The sequence below is a fragment of the Rhopilema esculentum genome, chromosome 7 (genome assembly GCF_057945365.1).
Source record: "Rhopilema esculentum isolate cy_ngs chromosome 7, ASM5794536v1, whole genome shotgun sequence".
Taxonomy (NCBI): Eukaryota; Metazoa; Cnidaria; class Scyphozoa; order Rhizostomeae; family Rhizostomatidae; genus Rhopilema; species Rhopilema esculentum.
In genome coordinates, this window is record NC_142821.1 from 7,733,069 (window position 1) to 7,760,423 (window position 27,355).

At 37.5% G+C, this 27,355-nt stretch overlaps 3 protein-coding genes across 3 annotated transcripts in view; all 3 read right to left on the reverse strand.

Moving 5' to 3' along the window:
• LOC135683249 (uncharacterized) overlaps nucleotides 1-4,588 on the reverse strand; it is a 30,418-nt gene extending 25,830 nt beyond the window's left edge. The window contains exons 1-3 of the mRNA XM_065198459.2: nucleotides 3,893-4,588; nucleotides 968-1,137; nucleotides 114-287 (exon numbers count right to left, since the gene is read on the reverse strand). Coding sequence (XP_065054531.2) covers nucleotides 114-287; nucleotides 968-1,137; nucleotides 3,893-4,107 — 559 coding nt within the window. The 5' untranslated portion in view covers nucleotides 4,108-4,588. The remainder of the gene's footprint in view (nucleotides 1-113; nucleotides 288-967; nucleotides 1,138-3,892) is intronic.
• A 152-nt stretch (nucleotides 4,589-4,740) lies between these two features.
• Nucleotides 4,741-13,621, reverse strand: LOC135683251 (uncharacterized). Its single transcript, XM_065198461.2, has 2 exons — nucleotides 13,395-13,621; nucleotides 4,741-6,880 (listed from the first exon to the last, which is right to left on the reverse strand). Exon 2 carries the CDS (start codon nucleotides 6,868-6,870, stop codon nucleotides 4,909-4,911), a length of 1,962 nt encoding a protein of 653 aa, XP_065054533.2. The 5' UTR covers nucleotides 6,871-6,880; nucleotides 13,395-13,621; the 3' UTR covers nucleotides 4,741-4,908.
• Nucleotides 13,622-14,434: 813 nt separating this feature from the next.
• LOC135683430 (uncharacterized) lies at nucleotides 14,435-21,652 on the reverse strand. The gene is made up of 2 exons (XM_089109351.1): nucleotides 21,402-21,652; nucleotides 14,435-19,127 (listed from the first exon to the last, which is right to left on the reverse strand). The coding sequence occupies exon 2, from the start codon at nucleotides 19,109-19,111 to the stop codon at nucleotides 16,013-16,015; it is 3,099 nt and encodes a 1,032-aa protein (XP_088965477.1). The 5' UTR covers nucleotides 19,112-19,127; nucleotides 21,402-21,652; the 3' UTR covers nucleotides 14,435-16,012.
• Between the last annotated feature and the right edge of the window lie 5,703 nt (nucleotides 21,653-27,355).

A 27,355-nucleotide genomic window follows, 5' to 3' on the forward strand; every position in this document is an offset into this window, starting at 1 on the left:
TGAAAATAAGTAAAACAATGGAATGGACTGAGAGTTTTCCTCCTCGAATCCATAACTAAAATAAACCAAACATATCAATGTGTCAACATTTTGTAGAATATTTCTTTGCTTACCTGTATCTGCAAGTTCAAATTCTGGCCCATCTAATCCCTTTTCATTATTTCCACTCTCCAAATGGCTGTATGGATATTCATTTTGAGGATACTTGTAGAGAGCTTTCATGTAAGAGTGGGTTGGTGTGGAGTCAATGTAGTAGTAGTTTTCTTTCACATCTTCACCATGATTACCTAAAAAAAGCTTCACATGTCATTGTTTGACTAGCATTTTATTTGGGAGCTTCCAATATTATACTCCCACAATTCTTTATTAGAACCATTAATAAAATTGTCTCAAAGTCAAACCCTCTGTATTATGTTTAAAATATCATCAAGTAGAAAGTCTAGCATCATAAAATAATCAAAATCATCATTAATGTTTACAGGTTTTAAAATCCATAAAATTATTGTTATTGTCATCTGTCTCATTCACAACATTTACAATCATGATGATTACAGGGATGTGCCCTATATTTGCATTAAGAGAATGCAGGGTACAACCCTTACATTTGGAAGTAAAAAAGGTTTTATCAGATAATTTTCTATCGCGGCTGGAGAATTTCAAAGTTTTTACTAAATTTCCAATAAAAGTGTTATTATTGAAATTAGGGGAACAGGTGCTCCCAGTATCAGAATGTTTAGTCTACAAATAACAATTTGCATTCAGAAGAAATTAATGGGGCAGCCAATGTTACCATGTTTAAGACCTCAGACCAAGCCAATAATAATTCGAAAATGGTGTGTCTTCTACACAGTGAAATATGGTAGTTCCTTTTTTTATTATTTTGAACCCACCCTTTATTCTCATAGCAGATGTGCTGCTTTTATGCCACTAAGTTGGTCTTGCATTTAATTTTAAGACAAAGCCATACCTTGGGGGCCAGTGAGACCAAATAGCCTTTCTTTTAGAATAGCATCCTTGCCATTCCATAAAGCCAAAGCAAAACAAAGTCTACATTCTCTGTCAGTTATTCCAAGTAGACCATCTTCACCCCATCTGTAGGCTCTGGACCTTGCTTGATCATGACTAAAGTATTCCCAACTGAAAATTAATATGAAAACCAGAGATGGAAAAAAGCTTGATGCTTTTAAATGATAAATTTTCTTGTAGTGAACAAAATGAACTGAACCAGTTTCTGTCTTGTAAAGTCGATATGTAAGAAATAATGTCATAGCATGGGGCCACTTTCTTTCTGAAAACCTATGAGAGATTTTGTAATTTTTAACAACATTTGAGGCAGTTCAAGGAGATCTCAATATCAAGTTCTTTAGCTGTTTTAATGGCCATGGATAAACTGAAACACAAAACTCCCTGTATACATTTGCCTTTTTAAACAGCAAAATATACAAATATTATTGAACAAAATATTCCTCACAGGCTACAGCTAAAATCTGCATAAAATAACCTGAATTTCTTTAAGGTAGAAATGACTTGATATAAACTTATTCATAGTGGTCCTTCTATAGCAGGTGCTTAATTGGAAGAAAAGTTTGAAGGTTCTGCAAGACTTGCAGCTATAAATCTGCAGTTTTTCTTAAAGGGTTTTGACTTTTAAGTACATGGCACCATAGGATTACCATTTGTTGCTGGTTCTAACTTTATAACTTGGATATAGCATTGATTTCTCCAAGAAACAAACCTATCAATTTAATACATAGTCGAAAAATTCTTTCTACGGTGGACCTACACAAAACGTGACTAAAAATCTTATGCAAATGCATCCAGACCAAGCACCTCTTCTTCTGACAAATCAAACAGGCTACCGAAACATTTGAACATGCTTGCTGCATGTCTGATAAAGAAAACTTTCCTTTATTTGGACCACTAATAAAATGTTATATTAGCCGTTGTTTGGTTGATAGTAAAAAGGACAGAGAGTTATGACAGTGGCAGACACCTGGGAGGGCAAGCGGGTGGGCAACCCTCTCAATATTTTGGAGGACAATGGTATTTAGTTCTAATACAATGGAAAAATGTGACATCTTCTTATGAAAATAATAGGCTTGCCCCCCCCCCCCCTAATATTTGACCAAGTGTCTGCCCCTGAGCCTTGATAACAGGAGAGCATACCTAAATAAGGTATAGTCAATCCGGGTAAAAAATACGCATGTGTCTCTGCGGGGGAAAAATTACGCACCACCTTTTCAGCCACGCCCAATCACTTATACCGTTTTGCTTGTGGTTCCCGTATAGCCTAGAGAAGGCCTGTCAATTTGACCTGCTTTTCCCTTTTGTAAGGATTCTTGATTTAGAATAAAGCAGAATTGAATGTTTACCTTGTAAATTGGCCCAATATAATGTTTTGTCGGAAATCATCGAACTTTCTTATTGTCGCGTCAGTAACTGTCAAGCCCACAAAGTCAAGTGTTCTCAGTTGTTCTAAGGGATTAACCTTTTGACCTATGATAATTACATTTGCTTGCTATCTTTTGTTTTGTCTACATGGCATGCATATTTTTTGGACACACAATTTTTGAGCACATGGGGAAAAATTACGCACTCCTGATTTTGATTGATGTTGGTATGGGACCTATTGAGATATGTAAATATGAGTCACAGAGGCACAAATTATCATGAGATATTACATAAGCTTATATTAATGGGAATTTACAATGTATTTTTGGCACTTGAGTCATAGCCTCGTTTTCATATGCCAAAGTTTTTAATAGCAGACATCCTCATGCTTTTTAACTTTAAAATCACTTAGAAGCTGTTCAAAACTATTGCTTAACATTGTTGCATGGAAAATCAAGTATTATATGAATGTTCTTCATAAATAAGCCTCTAGGATTCATTTTTTTATGTGTGCGTATTTTTTCCCCACCTATCAGCATTTTTTACCCCATTTGATGGGGGAAAAATTTCGCATTAATTTTCTTTAATTATAAGAAGGTTAATTGGATTAGCAAAACAATAAAGGTTTGGTTAACAAGGTATTACCATTCAAGATCGAAAAATAAAATAATATTGACAAGATATCTTTTGAATATTTTTCTAGAGCAAACTTTGTGTAAAATGCGTATTTTTTCCCCCAACTGACTATACCTCATAGTTATTTTGAAAATAGGTTCTGTCAACTATCAGCTGTAAACAAGAGTTTTAGAAATCCCATGAAACTACAGTGATCACACCACAGGGAAGCAGCTTCTTGCAGAGGACACATATTTGCCATAATTGATGTCTTTAATGCTCAAGTTCTGCTCTTTATTGCTTGACTCTTACTACTTTGCTTGTGAAATTATGTAAGAATATGAATTCACCATGTGTCTTCAAGGGAATTTCTTCGCATATGATAAAAAGTTGAAGTAAGACAAGTCAATGATAGTGCTAAAGACAACTTCACCTGTAGGGGCAACCCATTCTTTTTGTAATGTTAGGTTCAAAGCTCCATCCCTAAAATCTCAAAACTTTTAGAGATGCCACAGAATAAGTTATAAATCAAAGCTGTCTTTATTTTTTGCTTCTTTAGAATTATACTGTTTCAATGTATCTATCCATATATAACAAACTGAACGTTTAAAGATAACTTCCTCTACTAAACAGTTTAATATTAGACCAAATAAAGTAGAAAATTGATTATGAGGATATAGTCTTTCATCACAGCATGCTACATTTATAAACATCATCCTGCTGTCCGCAATAATGCAATGTAACACAAGCTTGCAAGTGATACTGATAACTAACAATGACTCAGCAGTTTCGAAGCAAGGTCCAAGTTGAAAACAATAATGAAATGAAATAACAAATTACAATGAAATAAAAAATTTTAATTCAAAACATGCAATAAATATAATACCAGCTTCCATCAGGTGAATAATCTTCTCTCACTGTACCCCATTGCCTCTCTGATAGATAAGGACCCCATCTTTTCCAATTCTTCTCTCGCTTGTCATCTTGTCGCAAACGCTGAACTTCTTCTGTGTCAAACTCATAAAGAACTTGCCACTTTGCACTGTTTGACTTATGAATCTCTTTGCCGTTTGCATCGGTTGGTTGTTGCTTCCCAGACATATTGAAGTGCTGAGAACTAAAAACCGCCCTTGTTTACAAGCGGATCGATGCCTAGGCCACAACAGGAGGGTGCAACAACGGCAACAACAATAAACATTTTTGTCTGCCACCGCAAGTTCAAAATATTTACATGAGTTTTGTGCTCGCAGCGTCCTCAACTGGGAAACAGAATCTATTCTGTGACCTGGATCGATTTCGGAAAAACCATTAATTCCAACGCAATAAATCACTTTTTACCTCGGCATGTTACCTCATCTATTTCAACATCTATAATTAGTGAAAACTCAAAGTGAAAACCTCAACGTAATCTTCTCGAAGCGACTAGAGGAGGGGGGCTAGGTGGGTTAGGATTATTTAGGCCTTGACCCTGTCTTGGCTATTGATAGCCCTGTATGTTTTTTATAACAACTAGAAGTATCAAGGATAATACAAGATCCAACCGTAAGACGGGAAGCTTTAAATGGGTTGCGCAATTAATACAAAGGTGAAAACGATATTAAGGAATAGTTTGGGTTTACGCAGAAAAATCAGCAAATTCCTCTAGAAAGAAATTTGGCAGCAAAACAAGACAATGAAATTAGAATAAGTCATGAAATATTTCAGATGATGATCCGTGTAGACAAACGTCAAAAGTACCTTCTGGAATAAATGTTGATCAGCAACTAAATACACAAAATATTATGGCTGGGATAAAACTTTTTCTAAACTCAGCATTACAACCTACAAGAATACAGCCTACAGAAATACATTCGAGCAAACTTGTTAAAAATTCAGATATTTGTCAACGTCCAACTATGATGCTCACACTTCGCCTTGATTATCGCCCACATTATATTCAACCCAATCATGGGCGATGGGTGCTGACAACATCGTATCTGTGATAGCAAAGGCATCACACAAGTCCAACGCATGTGGTGCAATGGAGCGACAAAGTTCTGCCGACTTAGCGTTGACTTCCCCTGCACTTCTCTTTGACAGTCCACCATGAAGCAAGAACCAACCAAGATCTTTTTCCAGAATGTTCAACAAGTACAAATGATAGAGATCTGTTAGTATTGGCTTCAGAGACTCGTCGGCTGTTTTGAGAGTTTCCGCAAATCTCTCGCTTACAAGACACTCAACATACGATTTTGCACAAGCCTGCACAAGATCACTTTCTTCCAGCATCCATGACTTGTACAGCCCACTAGGGCCTGCCTCCATCATCTTTCCGCCTAGAGTCATGAAAAGCAGTTGCTCTCTGTTTTCCAACAGATAGTGCAAATACGACAGGTCAGAAACATTCTCTGTAGGAGACTCTAGACTTTTTGGTCTGAATGCAGTAAGGCGTTCTTTGGCTACCTTTTGCATGAGAACAGAGTTGTCACCTTCAGCTGTCATTGCTGCGTGTGCAAGTCCTATGAAAGTACCGAATCTATTGCAGGATAGGTAACCCTGCCCACCACATCTTTCTCTTGTTGTTGATGCGACTTCTTCACAGTGCCAAGATGCCATTGGCTTAATTGCACAGCACATTGTGACGATTTCAGGGTGCTCAGAGCCATCCTTGTTTTGAAAAGCCCATCTGTCCTTCACGTAATCCAAAGCTAGATTGATTGCATATGTTCTAGCCAGTAATGGCATGAGGGCACGTTGTTGAAGCTGATAAGCTAAAATGGGAGTATCCGACTTCCCTTTGGGTCCTACAGTTAATCTTGTGGCAGAATATCTTAATGCAATAGTCAGTGCAGCTTTACTAGCTCCCATAGACATGCTTGCAATGCAAATTCGCCCTGAAAGTAATTGATCCGCAACAGTCAAAAACCGCTTCCTGTTCCCATCTATCTTGCTTGTGAATTTTCCATCTTCAGAAACATCAGAGTACAGATTAAGAAGATTTTCACGAGGCACTCGAACGTTGTCAAAGAATAACTTAGCATTGTCAACACCATTGCCTGACATTTTGTAACCCATGTCCTCAATTCGCACACCTGGCATTGGCTTCAGATTATCATCTCTTATGCGGACAAGGACCCCATGAATACCATGACATTTATCATCAGTGTAAAGCTGAGAAAAGACAACGGCCCATTTGGCATGGACAGCCCCGTTTGTGATCCAGTACTTCTGTGCAACTGTCGTAGGTGTGTTCACGATGAACTCTTTCGTAGCTGGATCATATATGGCAGTGGTCTCCATTTCAACGGCATTATTCCCATAGCCAAGTTCAGTCAGGCCAAAACAACCAACATCATCAAGAGAATCAATTCCTTTGAGAAGAAGTTCATGATGACGCTCAGTTCCAAGTTTTAAGATTGTACCGCCAAAAAGGTTGAATTGCACTGTCATCTTAGTTGTCATCGCAGGATCGATAATCGCAGCCAGCTCATGAGCGGCAAATATCCGTAGAGGATTATTGACGAAATCAAGCACTGATATAAATCCTGCATCACAAATTCTCTTCAGACGCTGCATTGCTAAATCACGCTCGTCTGCCAAAGCTATGTTGTAAATTGGCACCATGACTGGGTCACTAACAAACTCGCGAAATTGATTCCTCATTTCGTGGTTATCATGATCAAGTAAGGCAATCATTTTTTCCTTATCAAAACTGCTCTTTTTCCAGGCATCACGAAGGTTACCTGGGTTTGTTGAGGTTGCAGTGGATTGCAAAACTGCAGATGAACAAGCAATACTGCGATGATGCAATTTCAAAATGCCGCTGTAACCATTGGCTGCCAGAGGTCTCTTCAGCGCAGCAATCCCATGTCTCAGGAGGTTCATTGTTATAATTCTGAAAGAAATTTTGAAAATACAATATAGATATAAATCCATAAAGGCGACAAAATCTTCACGTTTTAAGCAACTGATCTCAAAATAAAGACACTAGTTGGTGATACATTGATCATCAAATCGAGAGCGTTCATTAAAATTATAATACAACAAAATGTTTCATTTTTTTTTCATTTTATAATATTTATACAGGTTAAAGGTTCATACATATGTTTTTCAACCTGACCTGTTTAAAAGATTAAAATAAGAGCTAATAACTATGTTATAATACTAGTAACAAAAGAAATTTACCAATCAAATCTAATTTACAATATTTAATAATACTAAGGCTATAAAAAGTGAACGTAAAGATGAAATAAAAGTTGTCCCCGACTATAGTTGTTTTTTGAAGGATTTCAGGGAGGGGGCCAATTTGGTAGCCCTTTCTAGACTGTTCCACAGTTTTGGACCGCGATAAGAAAAAGCCTTTTGGCCATTTATCGTTTTTAGCAGCGGTATCTCAAGATCAGTTTACAAGGAATGGATCTTTCAAAATCAAATTCGAATGAAACTCTTTGCAATTAACCATCACACAAATACACATTGCCAAACCTACAATCTCGACAGGCAGTGTTCGATTTATACGAGTCTTTCAAAATATCCTGGATTTGTCGCCGTTACCCCTTATCGTCTGTTTTATAGCCGCAGCTTGCATACCAATTGTAAATATAGTCCCTAGTACGCATTTAATTGACTGTACAGCACGGGGGTAGGCCAAGATTAGTTTTCTTATCTCCCCAACGAATATTGATGATAATGGCTTGAATAACAGCCAAATAAAATAGAATCAATTTTAGGAGAATTTTATGAAATGAAGTACTTATTTTCCCGTTTTTTCTTACTACTTGCAGAAAGTTCGAAGTTAGAAAGGTTGTTTCCCCAGAGGACAGACAAAACCATAGAATTACGAAACGTTAGAATAAAAGAATTTCGAATTATAGAGAACGTTTGCAAGGGTGTGTTAGGAGACTTTAAGGGACCTAAGAATTTCGTTTGAACTGGTTAAAGTTCGAGTCACAAGAGTTAGAATTAAACAGAGTTGATGTGACAGTATCTCTGCTATTGGAATATCTATGCGCTAATTTTCCGACATGTTAGAGCACTGACAAAATTCAGTCCTAAGCCATTTGTCTCATCAACCACTTTGTCACCTGTTTCGCTACTTTTTATAGATTTTACGACGGACATTGCTCTCAGGAGATTAGGGATGTGATCCAAGCTACCCTGAGACATGATAGCAATGTAGCTGTTGGAATTTAGATGCACCCTACCCAACAAGTTTTTAAGGGTTGTGACAAAATGTTAGCTTTCAATTTAACGATATGAAATCAGAAGAAACTGTAAAACTTTTGGAAGTAATTCTAGGTTACAAATTGAGGATTGATACAGAAATACCAAAACTTTGTAAAAAGCTGCCATGCCACAGCAAACAATCTGAGGAAATTAAAATCATATATTTGATTTGTGCAGGAACAGGTACTATAAGTATAAAGCTTTGTTTAAACAAACTACAATCATTGCCCCGTAGTTTTATATTGTTCTTCCCTTTAGGAACAAACATTAGGAAAATGAAAAGTAACACCAGTATTTACTACGCCTTCATAACAATAATCATTAATTAAATTTTATTTATCTTCTTCATCTTATGGTTAAAAATTGAATTGTAAAAATTATATCAATTTCAAGGTACCTGAAAGGTGTGACATCGAAACACCCTCCCCCAAAATGCCAAAACACCTTCCCCAAAAAGTGAAGTGACAAGAAGAGTTTCACATTAGCAGAATACTAAAAAACGTGCTAAAAATAGCCGTTACAATATGCCCATTCATCTAAATGAAAATAAAAGAAGTCATTGGACTAGCTGAGATTGATCAGCCAAAACTTATCAAGGTAGCTCACTGACATAATGTTATGAACCAATTTTTTATAAACACTTTTATCATTAGACATTAAAATGTTGCATATTGAATTTATCTAGTTATCAGAGATAAAATGATCTTGTGGTATACCTAGAATAAGGAGTTTTTTCAGTTCTGCTGATGAGTATAGGGCCCGGGGTGCGGTCCCATACTGAACCTGACGGGATCTGGCGATGAACAGGGTATCCTTCTCTGATTAAAATTATGGGACAGGGTATTTCAAATTGCATTAAAATTCTGGGACAAGGTATAACAATCTTTTTTACTTTTTTTGCATTATTGTGCCACATTTTTTGTATAATTTTGATGGGACATGGTATGCTTTTGGCAACTTTTTAATGGGACCAGGCCAGGGTGCAAAAAGGTTTGCCACATACCCTTGTAACTTTCCTAGTCAAGTGCCCTTACCCCCCCCCCCCCAGGTATGGGGTCCATAGTATAGTATATCTAGCTTCAATCCACTGGAGTCTGAATGTTGGGTACCAAGGGTTTTTGAGTGTATTCTTTCTAAATACAAAATTTGATTTGATATACACGGCTAGTAAAATCTACTCAAAAAATCTTCTAATCTTGAATCCAAAATGCCTATTATCTGACTAATAAGACAATTAAATGTGTTTCTGAATCATCTAAAAACCCCTTTAGATCAAGAGTATTTCCTATAATGCTTTCTTGTTTCTAGCTGGTGCAGTCGTGGACAAACTTTTGTTTTCCTGCCAAGCTATTTCAAAGTAAAACTCCTCATTCAATTGTTTTACCAATTTTTATAGCCTGTTACTTTTCCAAGAACCAATGAGCTTTTACCTTTTCCACAAAATATCCTTTGGATCAGTGTTTTCAAGTCATTCATTGATGAAAATTATTTTTGGTAGCAATCACATTGTAAAATGTTTGCTTTGCAATTACAAAATATTGTCAGAAATTACATCAGAGATATGACTAACAGGGGCAGCATGCCAAAATTCTTTTAATTCTTTTAATGAGATATAAACTCAAGGATTGCTAGGAGTAGTAGAATATTAGCCTGCTGAAATGGAGACATGAGAAGGCTCTCACTCAAGACTGTTGAGCTATTTAAAGTGCCTATGCAGCCAAATTTACCATTCCAATATTTTAAAAGAAATCCATAGAATCCTTCACTCTTCTTCTAATACAAAAAACAGAATTCCGATAAGTTAAACAGTTTATTTTTTATTGAGTGTCAAAGTACGCAATTTTTGCATTTGCATTGCGAAATTTTATTTCCCACTGTGACGTCACAGTGATGAATCGAGGAGAAACCATTTAGTCAGGCCTGTTGAATCGCTTATTAGGTTGAATTGTGCAAATTGTGATACTAGCATGAAACTTTGCAATAATGTGCAGTTTGATACGCTAAAAGAGATAGGATAGGGACCCGAACTGAAATTTGCCCCTTCAGCTATTTTTAGCTGGGGTACTTTGCCCCAAGACTCTAGCAGCGATATTACGATATCTCTGCTGTAAGTAAGTACAATGACATGAAACTTTGTAACAAGTGACAGTCTGATATGCTTAAAATGAAAGGATAAAGACCCCAACTTGAATTTGCCCCTTTGTTCTATTTTTAGACTGGGGTACTTTGCCCTAGACCTTTATTGACGGTATTATCGTATCTCAGTCTCACTTAATTAGGATAGCATGAAACTTTGCAATGAGGGGCAGTTTGATACGCTTAAAAAGACAGGATATTGACCCTGACTGAAAATTGCCCCCTTGTTTTATTTTTAGACTGGGGTACTTTGTCCTAGACCTTTATTGACGGTATTATCGTATCTCAGTCTCACTTAATTAGGATAGCATGAAACTTTGCAATAAGGGGCAGTTTGATACGCTTAAAAAGACAGGATATTGACCCTGACTGAAAATTGCCCCCTTGTTTTATTTTTAGACTGGGGTACTTTGTCCTAGACCTTTATTGACGGTATTATCGTATCTCAGTCTCACTTAATTAGGATAGCATGAAACTTTGCAATGAGGGGCAGTTTGATACGCTTAAAAAGACAGGATATTGACCCTGACTGAAAATTGCCCCCTTGTTTTATTTTTAGACTGGGGTACTTTGTCCTAGACCTTTATTGACGGTATTATCGTATCTCAGTCTCACTTAATTAGGATAGCATGAAACTTTGCAATAAGGGGCAGTTTGATACGCTTAAAAAGATAGGGTATGGACCCGGACTGAAAATTGCTCTCCTTGTTCTATTTTTAGAGCGCAAGATATGAATAGGAATTATATCACATCTTTCTCAGCGTATCAAACTGCCTTTATATTGAGAGTTACCGTCCAATGGTAGAATTTGGGGTCTGAATCAGAGTACCCCAGTCTAAAAATAGAACTTAGGGGCAAAATATGATTTGGTTCGATATCCAGTCTTTTTCTGCATGTCAAACTGCCTTTATATGTCGAGAATTCCAAGTTTCTATGACCTTGCGCTCTTTGTTTGTGGCCAGGGGTCTGGACCAATGTACCCCAGTCTAAAAATAGAATTTAGGGGCATCAAATGAATTGGGTTTATTTTACATCTTTTTCGCTTGCAAACTGCCTTCATATTGTGAATTTCAACTTTCTATGAACTAGGATTCTCTGTTTATGGCCAATTGTACAATTAGGGGTCTTGACCGGAGTATCCCAGTCTAAAAATAGATTTTATGGGCAAGATATGATTTGGGTCGGTATCACATCTTTTTCAGCGTATTAAACTTGGTATTTTCTGAAATGTTGGTGCTTGAATCACAATTTGCACAATTCTTCTGCTTACCTCCCTCACTAAAACCTATTCTGTACAACCGCAGATTCCTGATTGCTGTCAACACTCATCACTGTGACGTCACAAACTGGCCTATGTTTTCGCAAGACCTACCTGATTTCAAAATCTGATAAAAAACATTTGTTTACTGGTCAAATGATGACAAGTTTAGTGTCAAACGTATTGGGAAAGATGGAGAAATTTAATTATGGAAAAAAACATGCTACAAAATTTCGCTGCATAGACACTTTAATGGGGGTGAAGCTTATATGTTTGGGGGTGGGCAAAAAGACCTTTTCAATTTGAGGGATTTGAATAACTTCTTGGAACAAACATATTCAGAACAGAAGAAGGAATTTTTGGGCAGCTCTGTTGATTTTCAGAGGCTAATATCTTATATATCTTAACATAATAAATAATATCTTACAGATAGAGTACAGTTTGTTTCAATTAATGGTAGTAATGATGATCAAACGTGGTGTGTTCCAGGGATCAGCCCTCATGTTATACAAAAAATTATAATCACACATTTGAAGATGGAGGATTAGAACACTATAATTGTAGAGCAGAAAGCAAATATAGCTTGAATACTGCTCTCTGAGTAACTGACCCCATCAAAAAATTGTTGCAAAAAAGTGGCAGCAAACAAAAGGGCAAAATAAAATTTCTTGAAGTTTAGAGAACCAATTTTTTTTCTTTGAAAAAAAATTAGGTATTAAAATAAGGTAATAGATACCATCCCCAGGTCACCCCTATGTGAATTACAAGATCCTAATTGATCCTTTATGATATTATTTTGAATAGCAGTAAATTTTAGCTGCCCTATTCTAATCCTAGGAAAATATGATCCACTTTGTGTGATTTACAACTTTAACAGACAGAAACCTAATTATTGGTGAATACAAACATCCTTATCTATTATATCATCTAACATATCTCAATTTCAATCCAAGATGTAATTTCAATCTTCTTAAATTATTCTTTCAAAATTTGCAGTTGGGCAGTTTCATATCTGCAGAATATGATAAAGCATCAAACACTTTAGGACACTTGCTTTGTGATAGCTTTGTGAGTTATTGCACTTTTTAAATAAAATACTGTTTTATTGTCTAATACCTTTAGTTAATTGAAATAATTCTTAGTGGGACATGTTGAATCTTAATGAAATCTGGCAGGCTATTATTTATTAATTTTTTAACAACATGAAGAGTCAAATGTATTATTTGAGAATTGCTGAGCAGAGGGACAAAGCTACAACCATATCAGTACCAGCCAGCAGCAAAAACAGTCTTTCACTCCTGACTTCAAATCTATTAATATATATAAAACAGCTATTTTAAAAAAGGGAATTTAGACTTTAGTTTAGACTGCAGAAAATATAAGTTTATTGAGAATCTTTTAAGCTTGTTTTTCAAAGCTAAAAACTTTATCAATAATTTTGACGTTCTGACTGCGAGTCAGTTGAACAAGGTCGTGGGAAGTGCAACAACAGAAAGATGAATTTAGGTGGTAATGTGGAGTGGAGTTCACTAAAAAAGTGAGTGAGCAAGACACGCATCTAGAGCCTACCTAAACTGTGTAGGGAAGCAAGATAGATGACATTGCACCATCCGCCGTTATTCTATTTCACGAAATTTGAAGGCGTTTGGAGCCCATTTATTTATTGTTATGCAAGCTGTAGTAAGGAACTCGACCAATTTCTGCCACTTCGAACTTTGGACCCTACGAAATTTTACCCTTTCCTAGACTGCAAAAAGAAATGTCAAGCATTAAAATAAATCAAACCCACCTCTGGTACTCTTCTTGGAGTGAACTAAATGAATAAGATGGTGTTGTTTTGAGGCAAGAATACAATGCACTCTGCTTGTTTAGTCTGCTTTCCTCCGCGCCAGGATGGTTGCAGTGACGAGAAGATGGAGAAAGTCCAGTAAATTGAATTGAATTAATGACGTAGAATTTGTTGACCCATGATTTTCTTTGAATTTTATACCCAAGGGACAGCACACTAAGCACAAGGGCTTTGTACAATTATTGATTTAATAATCAGGATACACAGGGGGGTCAATGACCCCGGGGGCCCATGACTTTAGGGGCCCATAGATAAAAACTTAACTAAAAAATTAATAATTAACAGCTCAGCCTCTCGATTATCAAAACCTGTCAATAATAGCAAAAATAAAGTAGAAGCAGCAACAGTATTATAGCCCCATTATGTTTGTCAAACAGAGCTTGTAGCTTTATGTATGTCTTTGCATTTGTACAATGGTCAATGATGGAGCTATGGTCAAGTTTTTCGGAAATTTCAGTTTCTATGGACAATTTCAACGATATTTCAGCTGATGCAACCTTAGCAGGCAAATTCAGAAACAACCTTAATGCAATGAAAACATTGGGAAGTAAGCGTTGCAAATTCAAATGCTTAAGCTTGTTCAACAGCCGCAATGACTCATCAGTGATGTTAGGAGATATGTCATCCTTTTATGCTGCGCAGAATTTTGCATTTTTTTGGCTAGGTCATCTTCCTTCAACCTTGTGTAAAATCAAAGAATACTGAATCCCTCCCATATCTTGCCAATTGACGTGAATCAACTAATCATCTTTGCTGTAACACTATCCATAATAACAATGCCGCCATTATCTTGAATTTTACCAAAGGCCTTTTCCTGGTTTTCACTTCAAGATAAAGATAAACTCGACTGATTTCTCTTGGTGCTCAATTTTTTGGGACATCTAGCCCCTCGTCTAAACAAGCTTCTTCCAAGATTGAATCAACTAGTTTTATATTGACATTGAAAGGTTGCATTCTAATTGCTAGAGGTCAAGTTTTTCAAATTATTTGAATAGTAAAAATCTATCTGGTGCAGCATGTCCGTTTTGATCAAATTTAGTATTTAAAGGTTTGTCACTTCCTAAGATTTTTTTAAATGTAAAGAATTGCATATTTTATAGTTAAGAAACATGCATGCATTGTGACAATAGTATACCCGTCATATTTAAACTATATTGAAAAGACTAGAGAAGTAATAGACTCCATCGCAATTTCAGCATACAATAGCCGCAATTTTAGCAACCATCATCTCAAAAAGTTTCCCCGGACCCCTTAAAAGGGTCCCTTCCGGTGTGCCTTGCTTTTATCTTTTGTTTTGACCTGGGGCCCAGAAATCCTTTACGCGGCCCTGACGTACAATGAATAAATGAATAGAATCACCTTTCTGGAAAACTATTTTCTGTAAAAGGATTTGGGCTTACTTGAAAGGGAGGCCTAACTAAACAGGGAATTCACATAATAATAAACAATGTTTTACTTACCAAGGCCGTCGGAAGCGGGGAGGCGACGGAGGGGTCCTGGGGGAGTTCTCAAAACATCATCCACATCGATGTTTCTGTACTTTGGGTGGCGTGCAGCGTTTGGTGTTTCAAAAACGAAAATATAATTTCTACAGAAACAACGGTTTCTGACTTGTACACTTGAACAGAAACATCTGACGAAGTCACTCTTATATATTTATTATTACCTAACACAACACCAGACAGTTATATTTTCTTCCGAGAGCTATGAATCTAAAATATATTCCAAACGAGCTCTTGACGCATCTTTTATTATATGGAGACAAAGATTTCCCGAATGATCTTAAAAAAATATTCTTGAATTGACTCTAAGATTCATCCATGAAACTGGTTGACTTCATTAGGACCGCACCATAGTTTGTTATACCTCGCATAACCACCAAGTACGTCATCGTAAAGCATCTTTTTTGTAAAGTTCCGTCCAGTAGATGTAAATTAAATTCTTTTGTAGTATTCTAATGTTCTTCTGTGTATTTTTATGAAATGTAATGGGTGGGTCGGGGAGGGGTGCTGCATGCTTGGGAAGTCGTGGTGGGGGCCACACACTCGATAATAATTCCTCAAGTGAGGCCTGGGTCATAATTTTTATGGCATTGTTTAATCCGCATCCAATTATGTGTTGGTGGCTCTCAGGTGCGGCTTCGAGGGCGGGTGGTGCATCTTTCCGGATTCACCTGGTAGTTTTATTCTTTCTATGTTAATTTGCCACGGGGTTGTCATGGTCGGTCTATTGCTCCCCGTGGTATCAACGTCCTTGTAATGCTTGTTGAGTAATTAGTAGGTAGCGTAATAGGTAACTTGTCTTGTAAATTTTTAGCAGAATATAAAGAGATTAAGTAGAAATTAATCTAAAAAATTCTAATGTTGCAGCTTAATTTCTATACGGTGCTACAGTCAAAGATTGTGACAAAGCAAGAATTCCTTTTTCTACAGAGAAAGTTTGTGATAGATAATTATTTCTTAGCATTGGTACCTTAAAATATTTGACATTGTGAAGAGATCAATAAATGAAATACTGATTGGTCTTTTGCGAAACAACTGTATCCCACCTTACTTGCTTTAGACATCTTCATCATCTTCTTCTTCTTTTTCCTTTTCGACATTTTCAGTCATCTTTGAAGTACCGTCCTTGCCTTCGCAGTCATTTGCCCCTCTAGGCCAGGTAATGTCAGTGTATCTGACTGCCTCCTTTGTCTTTAGCTCCAAATCAAAGGAGGGATCCGTCACTGCATACAAATCTGGAACAACTGGCTGCCTAAATGACCCATCCTCTGGTTCAAAATCTATCCACTCGACGTTCTTAATCAGAATCCTGTGAGTTACTTTTTCACCTTCACTGATTTCAAAGTTCCATTTTCCGCTATCCTGCTTACGAAACATTAACTTTCTTCCGTTTCTCGTTGCCCAGCTTCGAAGATCTCCAGAGAGAACCAAAGAATTTTGGTTGAACTGTCGCCCTCCTTTCATGTTGATGTGGTACATTAAAGTGGATGATGGACTTTGTGCTTCTGGTATTCGTAACTCAAGCACTTGTGGTATGCTAAAGGAACCCTGGAAATCTTTGTTAAACCTGTACGCTTCTCTATCGTTTAGTTTCTGCATTTCCCTTTTAACATCAACGATAAACCTCTTCTCGCGACAAATATCCACAATGACTCTTGTTTTTCCATTAGGCATCTCTTCAACCAGTTGTTCAAATGGTAGACCATTGATATCAACTTCGAAATCTTTACCAGGACATTCTCTGCTTTCCCTTCCATCCTCAGCTTTCAGTTTCAAGATCCAGTGGTTGCGAAAGGACTCTCCTACTTTTAATAGAACCAGAGACCTCTTCCCTTTCTTCAAACATTTGTTGATGAAATCTTGCCTTAAAATCAGAACATCATTGTTGTTCTTTCTTATATTGAAAGTCATGAAATACCTGCCTCTCTCAAACTCAGGTGGATTAAGGTAAATTCTGTACGGCTCACATGCGGATGAACGCAGATTTCGATCAAAATGATAATCAACGCCTTTTGATGGATTTTTAAGATAATCTGTTTCTCCATCTGCTTCAAAAATACTGGGATACTTGTTCAGTGGCTGCTCCATCCCATCTGCCTCGGTTCTTACGATAGGGTACCCTTCTAATCTTCTATTGAAGAAAACGGTGCCTCTAATTTGCCATCTCTTGCCTTGCTGTCGACCGTATATATATAGCGTTCTTGTTGATTCTGAGTACACCAGAAGTGAGTTCTCAACTTTTCTTGCAAATGTGTGGCCTTCTTCAATTGTTATCTTCCCGGGAATCTTACACTGATCATCAATGGTTATGGCGAAAGGTCCCCAGCTTGTTGTTTTAATGATATATTCATTTCGACCTTTTGTCTGTCTTACAACTGAATCATGATCCATTGAAAGTTCAACAATATCGTCAAAGGGTGAGCCAACAAACATCTTAACCCCATTTACTTCTCCCAAGAGAACTCCCTTTGCTCCACCTTTAGATTTTACCCGATATTGAAGGGTGCCTCCTAAAAGATTGAAATTAACACCTTTGATTCCATAATCATTTTTGGTCGACATACCCTCAAAAGAGAGGACATTCATTTCGTTTCTTCTTAGTCTTGCCGCTTTATCGGCTGCCATCGAGATGTTCACCTTAAATCCATATCGTGGCCCGTACTTCTCGTAACCAGGCTTGCCAACCATTCCGTTGATAACAACGACGTCATTTCCACCCCCAGTTCTGATTTCTACATTATGCTGAAACGCAATATCGTACATATCCTCGACAACTACGCAGTCATTGAACTGCTCTGTTTCTTTGTCATACGTAACTATATCCAAACCTTTGAGTACCAAACCAGGCTTTCCAGCAACAAGGCTTGTCCCAGCAATGACCGTCACCCCATTGAAGTCTTCAGTTATCTTCTTTCCATAAAAGTCGAATCCAAGGTCGACTAATCCTTTAGGATTCCAAAAGAGATTTCCTGGGTACCTCCCTTTATTGAACTTTTTGTTTTTACCAACCACCAAATAGCCGTCTACTTCTCTGGGAGTAGTTTCTCTGCGAAACGTAACTGGGCGATAATTGTCATCTGACCTTCCTCTAACGAATTCCAACGCAAGTCCTTGATTCATTTCATATATCCACAAGAATGTAAAATTCGATTGGCTTGGAACCATTTCTTTCAATTTCTCTTTATCGACATCTAGTAACTTTTTGGAATTTGTTGTCAGATCCCTGATGAGTTGGATGTCTTGCTCGATCTGTTTGTATGGGTTCAAGGATGCAATTACTTCAACAAGTACAGAAGCAATACCCAAAATGGCGCCAACAATTGCTCCAACTGGCCCTGCCACAGCTGCGATCGTTGTTCCAGCTGTTGCCAAAGCTGCAACTGCAAAACCTGCTAAACCAACCATACCTGACACCATTCCAAGAGCGTTCGATGCGATTTCAACTGCGTCGTTTTCCTTTATGGCCTCAACGAGCTGCCACGCACTCACAGCTACATTTGCTGCATCAAATAGCGGTCCGGCAAACACATCTGCCCATTTGGCTGCCTTTGCCCAGAGCTTCACTCCTTTCAAATCAGTGACAAGATCTGCATAAATCTGCGTGCTTTTGAATTTCGACATACCACTTGTTACATCTGTTTGAAATGCTGCTCCGATCCTCCCTTTTGCATCAAAAAGTTTTCCTTTCAACGCATCAGATGAAGACCCTGCTATTTTTGACTCCAAGACGTTTGTCTTCATTATGTCCCTGAGATTGTCAAAGGCTTGTAGGGTGTTTCTAAAGTCGTTTCTGTACTTTAGAATGATCTTGTTAACAAGTTTATCAGCAATGGGCAGTGCTATTCCTTGACCAAAATCCCAGACAGCCAAAGTTGCTATTGCAAGGTTGAAGGTTTCCATAGCTTCTTCAACTTCTCCTCGTTTCATCTGCGAGAAGGCAACTAATGTATTTGATTGCCAATATGAATCTATGCCAGTAGCGCCATAGCCAGTGGCAGCAGCAATACTTTCCAGCTCATCAAGTTTGCCAACGGCGCGACCAAAGTTATGGCCTACTCTGGAAAGAGATTTTGAAATGCCTCCGAGACTGAGTGCCTCCGAGCTGCATTGCAAGTAGATCAACGCGAATACCAATTCGGCAAGAAGCCTCATCATGAAATGAAAGCTGCTTCTGAAATTAAAGGAAGTTTTGGAAAGGATTAAGAAAACAAACACGAGTCAGCTAGCGGAAATATCTTTATAAGAAAATTATATTGTGAAATGCTCAAAATTTGATAGTGTGACCCTAAAAACATTAAAACATATGTTAACATATGTTAGCTTTCTGAACTGATAAACGTTACATCAAAATACAAGCATAATGAAATGCGTATCGTCCTACACCGGTGTTGATTAAATCACTGTATACACAAAACAATGTTATCGCAAAGTTAATATTTAGAAAAGAGGGAATGCTACAGTTCCTGACAAGCACTTTTGATGGGCCTTACATAACATACTTGAAAGGCAACAGCTGGAAGCAAACTTTAAGCAATATTAAGAAAATCGGTCCTAATGCTGCCTGCTAAATCTGTTTTGAAGTCTATAAAAATTGCCAACGATGCTGTTTATCTAAGCCTGTTGTAGAGATACATGCTAAAACGCAATCTGAAGAGCTACAGAAAACTGTGGAAACAATCATTTGCTGTCAAACAAGACATAATATAGAGAACAAAATCTACAGGATCCGCACCTAACATGAATTTAAGGTACATAGTTGAATCTGTGTCAACAAAATTTCGTCAAGGCACAAACATTCTAGAATTTTGCCCATTGGCTCAGAAAATTAATCACAGCTGTAAGACAAAAATTAATAACGCAACACAAATCCAGATGGTGTTGTCAAGTTCTATCCAAGATTTGAATAGAAAATTTTGACATGAATAGAAAATTTTTAAAGGCGATTCTTCTCGAGGGTCCAAAAGATTGTTGCAACTCAAGAGAGAAGAGTATGTTTTCTAACGGCGTTATCGGATTGTTTTCAGATATGACATTTATTCGCGTTTTGGCGTTATCGGTTTCAAATATAACATTAACTGTTCAAAAGTGGAGTGTTCAAGTGCAAAAAAGAAAGTTTGCAAAACGATGATTTTTCTTTTTGTGTGAACTTTGCAACATTACACGACACAGATAAATTCAATCAGACAACATAGTTAGTGTTTTGCATATATGTAAATATAAAAAAGTCTTTGAGAATATTAAAAATTTAAAATATCTAAAATATTTGAGAGGCATTGTAGCGGAAAAATTAAACTACGACAGTAAAATGGCAAAAGATTTGATAGATTGTTTTTGTGTTCAGGTTCCAATTAGTTTTTTTTAATTCTCATTGCGTGCACATTAGGAAGGAATAGAGTAGCACGCGATATGTGCTAGGCCACGATTTAAACACATACAGAAACAAAACACACACGTGAAAAGAACGTGCATAGGTCATAGGCCGATTTCAATATGCCTTGTAAGGAAGGTAGCAGAAATACATTTAGGAGTAATAGATCCTCTAGCAGAAATCGTGGTTCAGTTACTGAAGGAGCTCCAGAAGAAAAATCGTAGTTGAAATGGTGTAGGCCTGTAGCTATTTCCTGGCGTAGGCCAGTGGCATTGCAGGGCCGCCGGAGCCAGGGGGGCCACGGGAGCACAAGCCCCCCCCCTGTTTGCAAAAAGTATAAAAAGTGGCCCTTTTTGATAAATAAATTGCGTTTTTTCAATGCCAGATATTCTTCCTTAAGAAACTAAGTAAAATAACACAACTCTGGGCGTTGTTGGAGGACCATTCACTGAATTTCCTTGAATTTTTACTTGGTCTTGACGCAAAATACTCAAGCTCCTGTGATTGAATGATATCAACTGTGAAGGAGACTGCCATTTTTGCGAGAAAATTTCCTTAGTAGTATGCCTTCAGCAACAAACTCATTAGTGAAAGTTCTGGGTCAAGTCCCCGGCGGGCACAGGCAGTTGGTGCAATGTAAGACTGCAACATATTGCTTACTTCACAACATTGTGTTAGATGTTTTTATGAAGACATGAAAAAGTGTCCCTGCAATGAGTACATGCTAGCAGTGAAGGGTTTTCAAACAAAGACTTAAATTTTTTTATCTAGGATTAGAACAACATATAAGACTAGCTGCTAAATTTATTGTACTTCTGCCCTTTTGCCATTATATATCCTAATCACTTGGATGTTTTTGTGTTATTTGTATTTGAATAGTTTTTGCTTTGCCAAATTTGATTTTTTCCGAAATTCGTTGCACTTATGACATGGCTGGATGCAGAAGACTTTTAGAAGGAGATGATATCCACCAAAAACCCTTCCTGGGCCTGCTACAGCTTTTTTAATATGTGTCTCAATTCGCGGTGACCCTCCTTTGTTTAAGAGGAGAGACATTCTATAGTAACATTGACTCACCTTTAGAGACGTTTGGCTTCGAGTTTCTTCTATGAGGTACTGGTACTATTTCCACTGGCTAATGTTTATTTTAGCCAAAGCATTCTGTGTACTAAGATCACCAGTCACCTGTAGAGTTAAAAACAACCAGTTCCTTAGTACACATGTTTGTTTTGTTCCATGTCATTGCCAGACCTTGCTTTGGTTCATTTCATCATATTCAATCGAGCATATCGCTCAGCGTGATTACCGATGTCATATTTCCGTCTAAATGCATATGTGATATTTTTGTAAAAGAACAGCTACCATAACACAACCATACTTTTTACTATCAAGTATCTTCCAATCCACTTCTCAGTCCTTATATCTATCCATTCTATCCATTCGTCAATCTATCTACCTATCAATCCATTCACCCATCCATCCATCCATCCATCCATCCATCCATCCATCCATCCATCCATCCATCCATCCATCCATCCATCCATCCATCCATCCATCCATCCATCCATCCATCCATCCATCCATCCATCCATCCATCCATCCATCCATCCATCCATCCATCCAATCCAATCCAATCCAATCAAATCCAATCCAATCCAATCCAATCAAATCCATCCATCCATCCATCTATCCATCCATCCATCCATCCTTTGAGTCAAAATGTTTTTGGGAGATACCTCCTAAGCAAAACTAAAGGTATCTCTAAAATTCATCACTTCAGCAAACTACTCCAATGGCCTGCATTCAATCAAACCACCAATCCACCATTCTTTAGTCTGTTGATAAATTATGTGGAACGTGAAGTACAGAGAATATGGGTCTTGTGAACAAAACTTCAAACGTACTTATTTGAGCTACGTTAAACAAGATCCTTGTTCTAACATTATAAAAGGGTTGAGATGCATGGCCATTTTGTATCACATGCAGTTATCAGCATGTAATCAAATTTAGCTGAAAAATTATTTTGCACGCGAACAAGATTGAGCTTATGACAGAAACAGATTAATAATTGATTATGCAGCTACGGCTGTACTTGACTGGGTTAAAATATTGTGACATCTTCCGTTTTTTATGAGTTGTTTAGTGAAATCTTCAGTTTGTCGGCAAAAATTGTAAGCAACATTGAACATTGAATATGGAACAGTTCTCTTGTAAAAGTGGCTTTGAAAAAAGCAAACATTTTAGAACACACTTAGCTTTTCGTCTGACAGTCTTCAGAGTATAAAGCGTCAGAACATAGAGCAAAACACTACGATTGGAAATATATAAACCCAGTTGTGGATCGAAATAGGCCAATCAGAAATGCGAGCACGTGACTGTTGAGGTTGCCCAATCAGTGTCGCTTGCCTATTGAAAATGTTACCAATGGAGTCCTAAGGTGAAAACGAACTCCATCTCTCTACAAAATAGCGGATTTTCGTGCTTATGTAGATAGATTCCAAAATTGCTAGATGGAACGACGATCGGGCTTCGCCAATAATCCGAAACATGTCGCCATTATAGTTTTTAGCACAATCTGTGTATTCCAGTAAATGCTGTCTATGTATGAATATGTATCGATACAGTAAAAACTGAACTTAAATCTAATCTTCTAGCCAACTGACAATAAAAGTCATTTCCATGGGTAAAATCATTATTTCTATTGGTAAACAACATTGCCTGATGGCAGATGAAATATGAACAAAACTGTGTTAATTAATTTCTGACGTAATTAATACTTATCGCGTTACTTGATTACTTAACTACTGTATAAGTAAGTTGCTCCTTTTCTTGATCCTCCATTCTTTTTCAAAAATTAGAAAATTTCAAGTAAGCAAATTTCTACTTAGTATGTTTTGAAATGGTAACATTGGCATTAAAAACTCAAGTTATGTAACAGCAATTATTTCTTCGCTATTTTCATATCAAAATGTCCAGCTTACTGTAAGGAACACGTTGCTTGAAATTTACTATTACATGAAACCCCGCGCTCTGAGTCTATGCATAGAATTTTTCCGTCAGCAGAATCTGTGAACAATATCTCAAGGATATTCACCACTATCTGTAAGATTAGAAAGTCACTCCAACTAGTGATGTTAAGGGGTTTCTGGACTTTCTACCAGCTCTCGCTTTTTACCCTTAACAATGTCTCGATCCGATACAAACAGAGGACACAAGGCCCGCACCATGGCCCCCTACTTTTTTTGCTCCCTATAGACATTAAATACCCCTTTTAGGTATTAAATAGGTAACCCCCCTTTTTGGCCCCCTACTTTAGAATCGGTGGTGCGGGCCCTGGAAGACGTATCATAATACCTACAATTTCTGAAGGAACTACATCAAAATCGAACAATTTCAGACTGAAAAGTTTCGGCAATACAACATTGGAAAAAAACCAAGCGAGAGTGCTTGCTTCGCCCAACAAATGCAAAGTGTTTCTGTATACAGGGTCCGCGCCACGAATAGGGGGGGCAAGGCTAGAAAGAGTAGGGGGCCAAGGCTTCTTATCCCTTTTACTGCAGCTCTAAAACTACTATCTTCGCAAAAAAGTGGGGGGCCATGGCCACACCAGCCCCCCTTGCGGCGCGGGCCATTATATAATGGGCTGCTCTGTTTGTCGAGTAAATGCCGAAAAAGTATCATTTCAAACAACTCTTGTACAGCTCCGAGGCTATTAGTCGAAAATTATTTTTTGATTTTAATTTAATTTAATTCTAACTCGAGCACTCAAACAAGCAGAAATTTCCTTGAGTGTTGCTAAGAGCGACGTAATTTTCTGAGAATATGGAAGAAGCTCTCATTTCAAAACATATTGAATAAAGTTTTTACGAGATTTTTTTCGAAAGATTTGTAGCATATAAAGGACCACATGAACTTGATGATGCTATCGAAAAAATAAAAGAAAATGCGCTACGTGAGGAGCGATCAAAGGAATTGTTTCAAGAACGTTCGAATGCAGTCAGCATTGAGAAGCATGCAGACAGTAGATCCAAGACATTGAAAATCAACATTCCTCGTAAGATCCAAGACTGGCGAAGCGCGATTTTCTTACAATCTAAATACACCCGAAAGGAGATCACAGTTGATGATATTTTTGTTTTATTCACTAAGTATTAAGTTGAAACTTTAGACTTCTTCAATTAAACATTTCAATCAATTGCAAATATTTTGTTTGAAACATGTTTGAAAACTAGGGGGATGTAAACCCCTTGGATTTGGCTTGTCTACATTTTTCAGCATAATATCAGCATTTGCAGTTTTACAATATGTTCTTTCATTTTAGAATCAATCTTCAGCACGATGAGGATTCTTGTCGAATGGATAATCGCACTGATCTACTTGCAATACAGCTCAGAAGCAATCAGTCTTGGTGGCATTTCAAAATCTCTTTCCAGAGTAGGCAAAAATTTCGGGCGTGCAGTTGGTAAGCTTAATGAGCTGGAAAGTATTGCTGCTGCCACAGGCTATGGTGCAACTGGCCTGGACATATATTGGCAATCAAATACATTAGTTGCCTTCTCGCAGATGAGCACCTGAGTTTGAGAGAGGCAGGTATTTCATGACTTTCAGCATGAGGAAGAACACTGTTGATCTTCTGATAATGAAGCAAGATTTCGTCAACAAATGTTTGAAGAGAGGGAAAAGGTCTCTTGTTCTGTTCAAGGTAGGAGAGCCATTTCGTAATCACTGGATCTTTAAACTGAAAGCGGAGGATGGAGAGGGTAGCACTGAATTTCCAGGTAAGATTTCGAAGTCGATATCAATGGTTTGCCATTTGAACAACTGTTTGAAAATAGACGGTATGGAGGGACCAGAGTGGTTGTGGGTATTCGCCGTGATCATAGATATGTAATCAATGTCAAGAGAGAGATGCAGAGATTAGATTACAGAGAAGCATACAGGTTCAATAGAGATTTCCCAGGTACTGCTGGTGTATCAGAGTCTCTTGTGTTACGAATTCCAGAAAATCAAGATCCAAACTCAGCTAGAGAGTACATTATTGACATGAGAGGGGGAACAAAAGAAGAACACAATACTTTGGTCTTCTCTGAAGATCTTAGGAACTGGGCAAAAAGTAATAGGAGAAAGCCTATGTTTAAAAAGGTAGACAGTGGCTTATGACGTCTTGAAATATCATACGGTTGGAAAGTAACTCACATCATATTTACATCAGAAACGTGGAATGGATAGATTTTGAGCCATTTGATAAGTCTTTCAGACAGCCAGTTATTCTTGATTTGGATGCTGAGACAGCTAGGTTATTTGATTTGGAGGTCAGAACAAACCGGGCACTCCAGCACAATGAAGGAGGCTGGCCAGATGGAAGCAATGACTGCCAACGCATGGCAGGTAGAAAAAGAAGAGAGAACAAGAACACTTTGGAAGAATATCTTGCAAATAATGAAGGTTAACCACCCGGAAGTTATTTAATGATGTTGATTGTTTGCTATGCTAGCTCATGCAATGCTGCTTAATCTATTTGCTTAAATACATGAATTATATTTGCATTGATATCTTTGTTTTTTGTGTTCTGCTGGGAATGAAAAAGTTTTTGTTAATTTTTATAAGTTATCGAACATGGAACAAAAAACGTCGATTTGTAGATGCTAATATTGCCAAAACATTTTAACAAATAGAAACATCATCTAAGAAATCAAATCTTCAAATTACAAAATGAATCGGGCACTTAGCAAGAAGGTGAATTCCGTTGCTCAAATGATACACTCAGGTACCTACATATGTAGGGGCTGGGAAAATTGATGGTGAACGGTGATCTGCTGGGACCTAAGGTGTGAAAACGGGGGGTGAAACAGTTATCACTGAGATGTATTGTCTCTGCGGAGGAGAAAAAAGAATATTCCCTTTTAGGTACAACACAAATTACATTATTTGCTTGACAACAGTAAGTAAGATCACATTTTATTACATTAAGTTCGAAACGATCCCTTTTACCCTCGACTTTATAAGGAAATCTTGGCTCTCTGTTTTAATACATCGCATTAATGCTGCTATAAGTATTTCAGCACTTCAGTGTTAAGTTCACGCTAAAACTACACCATTTCTAATGCTGGCTGTCGTGCTAATAAAAGTGTATTTTGTGAATATTTCAATGTAACATAACCTTGTCTGAGATTAGTTGACGAATGACTCTAAACTCATTAGACAGTCAACGTCAATTGACGTTTGTCTTATAATGTCGTAGAAGATTGGCAACGCAGAAACAACAACATTGCAATATCAAAATCAAAATGGACATTGAAACATGCAGAACAAGCTAAAAGCACCAATTGTTTGCTAAGGTTGGTCGACTTTACCAATGCATCAACTATGTACAAGCCACTTCATCCTTCACAGATATTGAAATCAGAAAATGTGGTCAGCAACATCGTTAAAGTTCTGAGTATTTGGATTCTTTCGATGAGAGTTTTAGATAAGATGAAGCTTTGAAACCTTGATCTGAATAATGATCATCTAGAAAAAGTCTCTCACGTGAGTACCCCGGAAGCGGAGGTTGCATCAAGAATATCATGGTATTTAATGGATAGAAATTATGACGCGACTTGGTTCTCGGAAATGATAACCAAACCAGATTCTTGATCAACCTCAAACTCAAGATCAATGATTAAGCTTAAATGAAATACATACGCAAAGGATTCTAGATATATCCTGCTTCGAAATGGGCAAAGAAAACTATCTGTTTCAAAATCCTTATGGCAAAAATAATGCGTTTCTAAGTGTATCCAAGACTAGCTTGTGATCCATCATGGCGGCAATAAATTTGTCACATGATAGGTGGGAATAATCTATAAGGCGAAACTGATGAATCCGGTCAGAATAATCCGATTAATATCGTGTCATACACGTCAAGGATTTTTTGACTGCATTAACGAATCACTGGCCGTCTAGGGTCAGGGAACGCTATCCTGAGAATATGAAATCCAGCAAAACATAGTATCTGTCCGGATTCTTCATGTCCACCGTCCAATAAGATG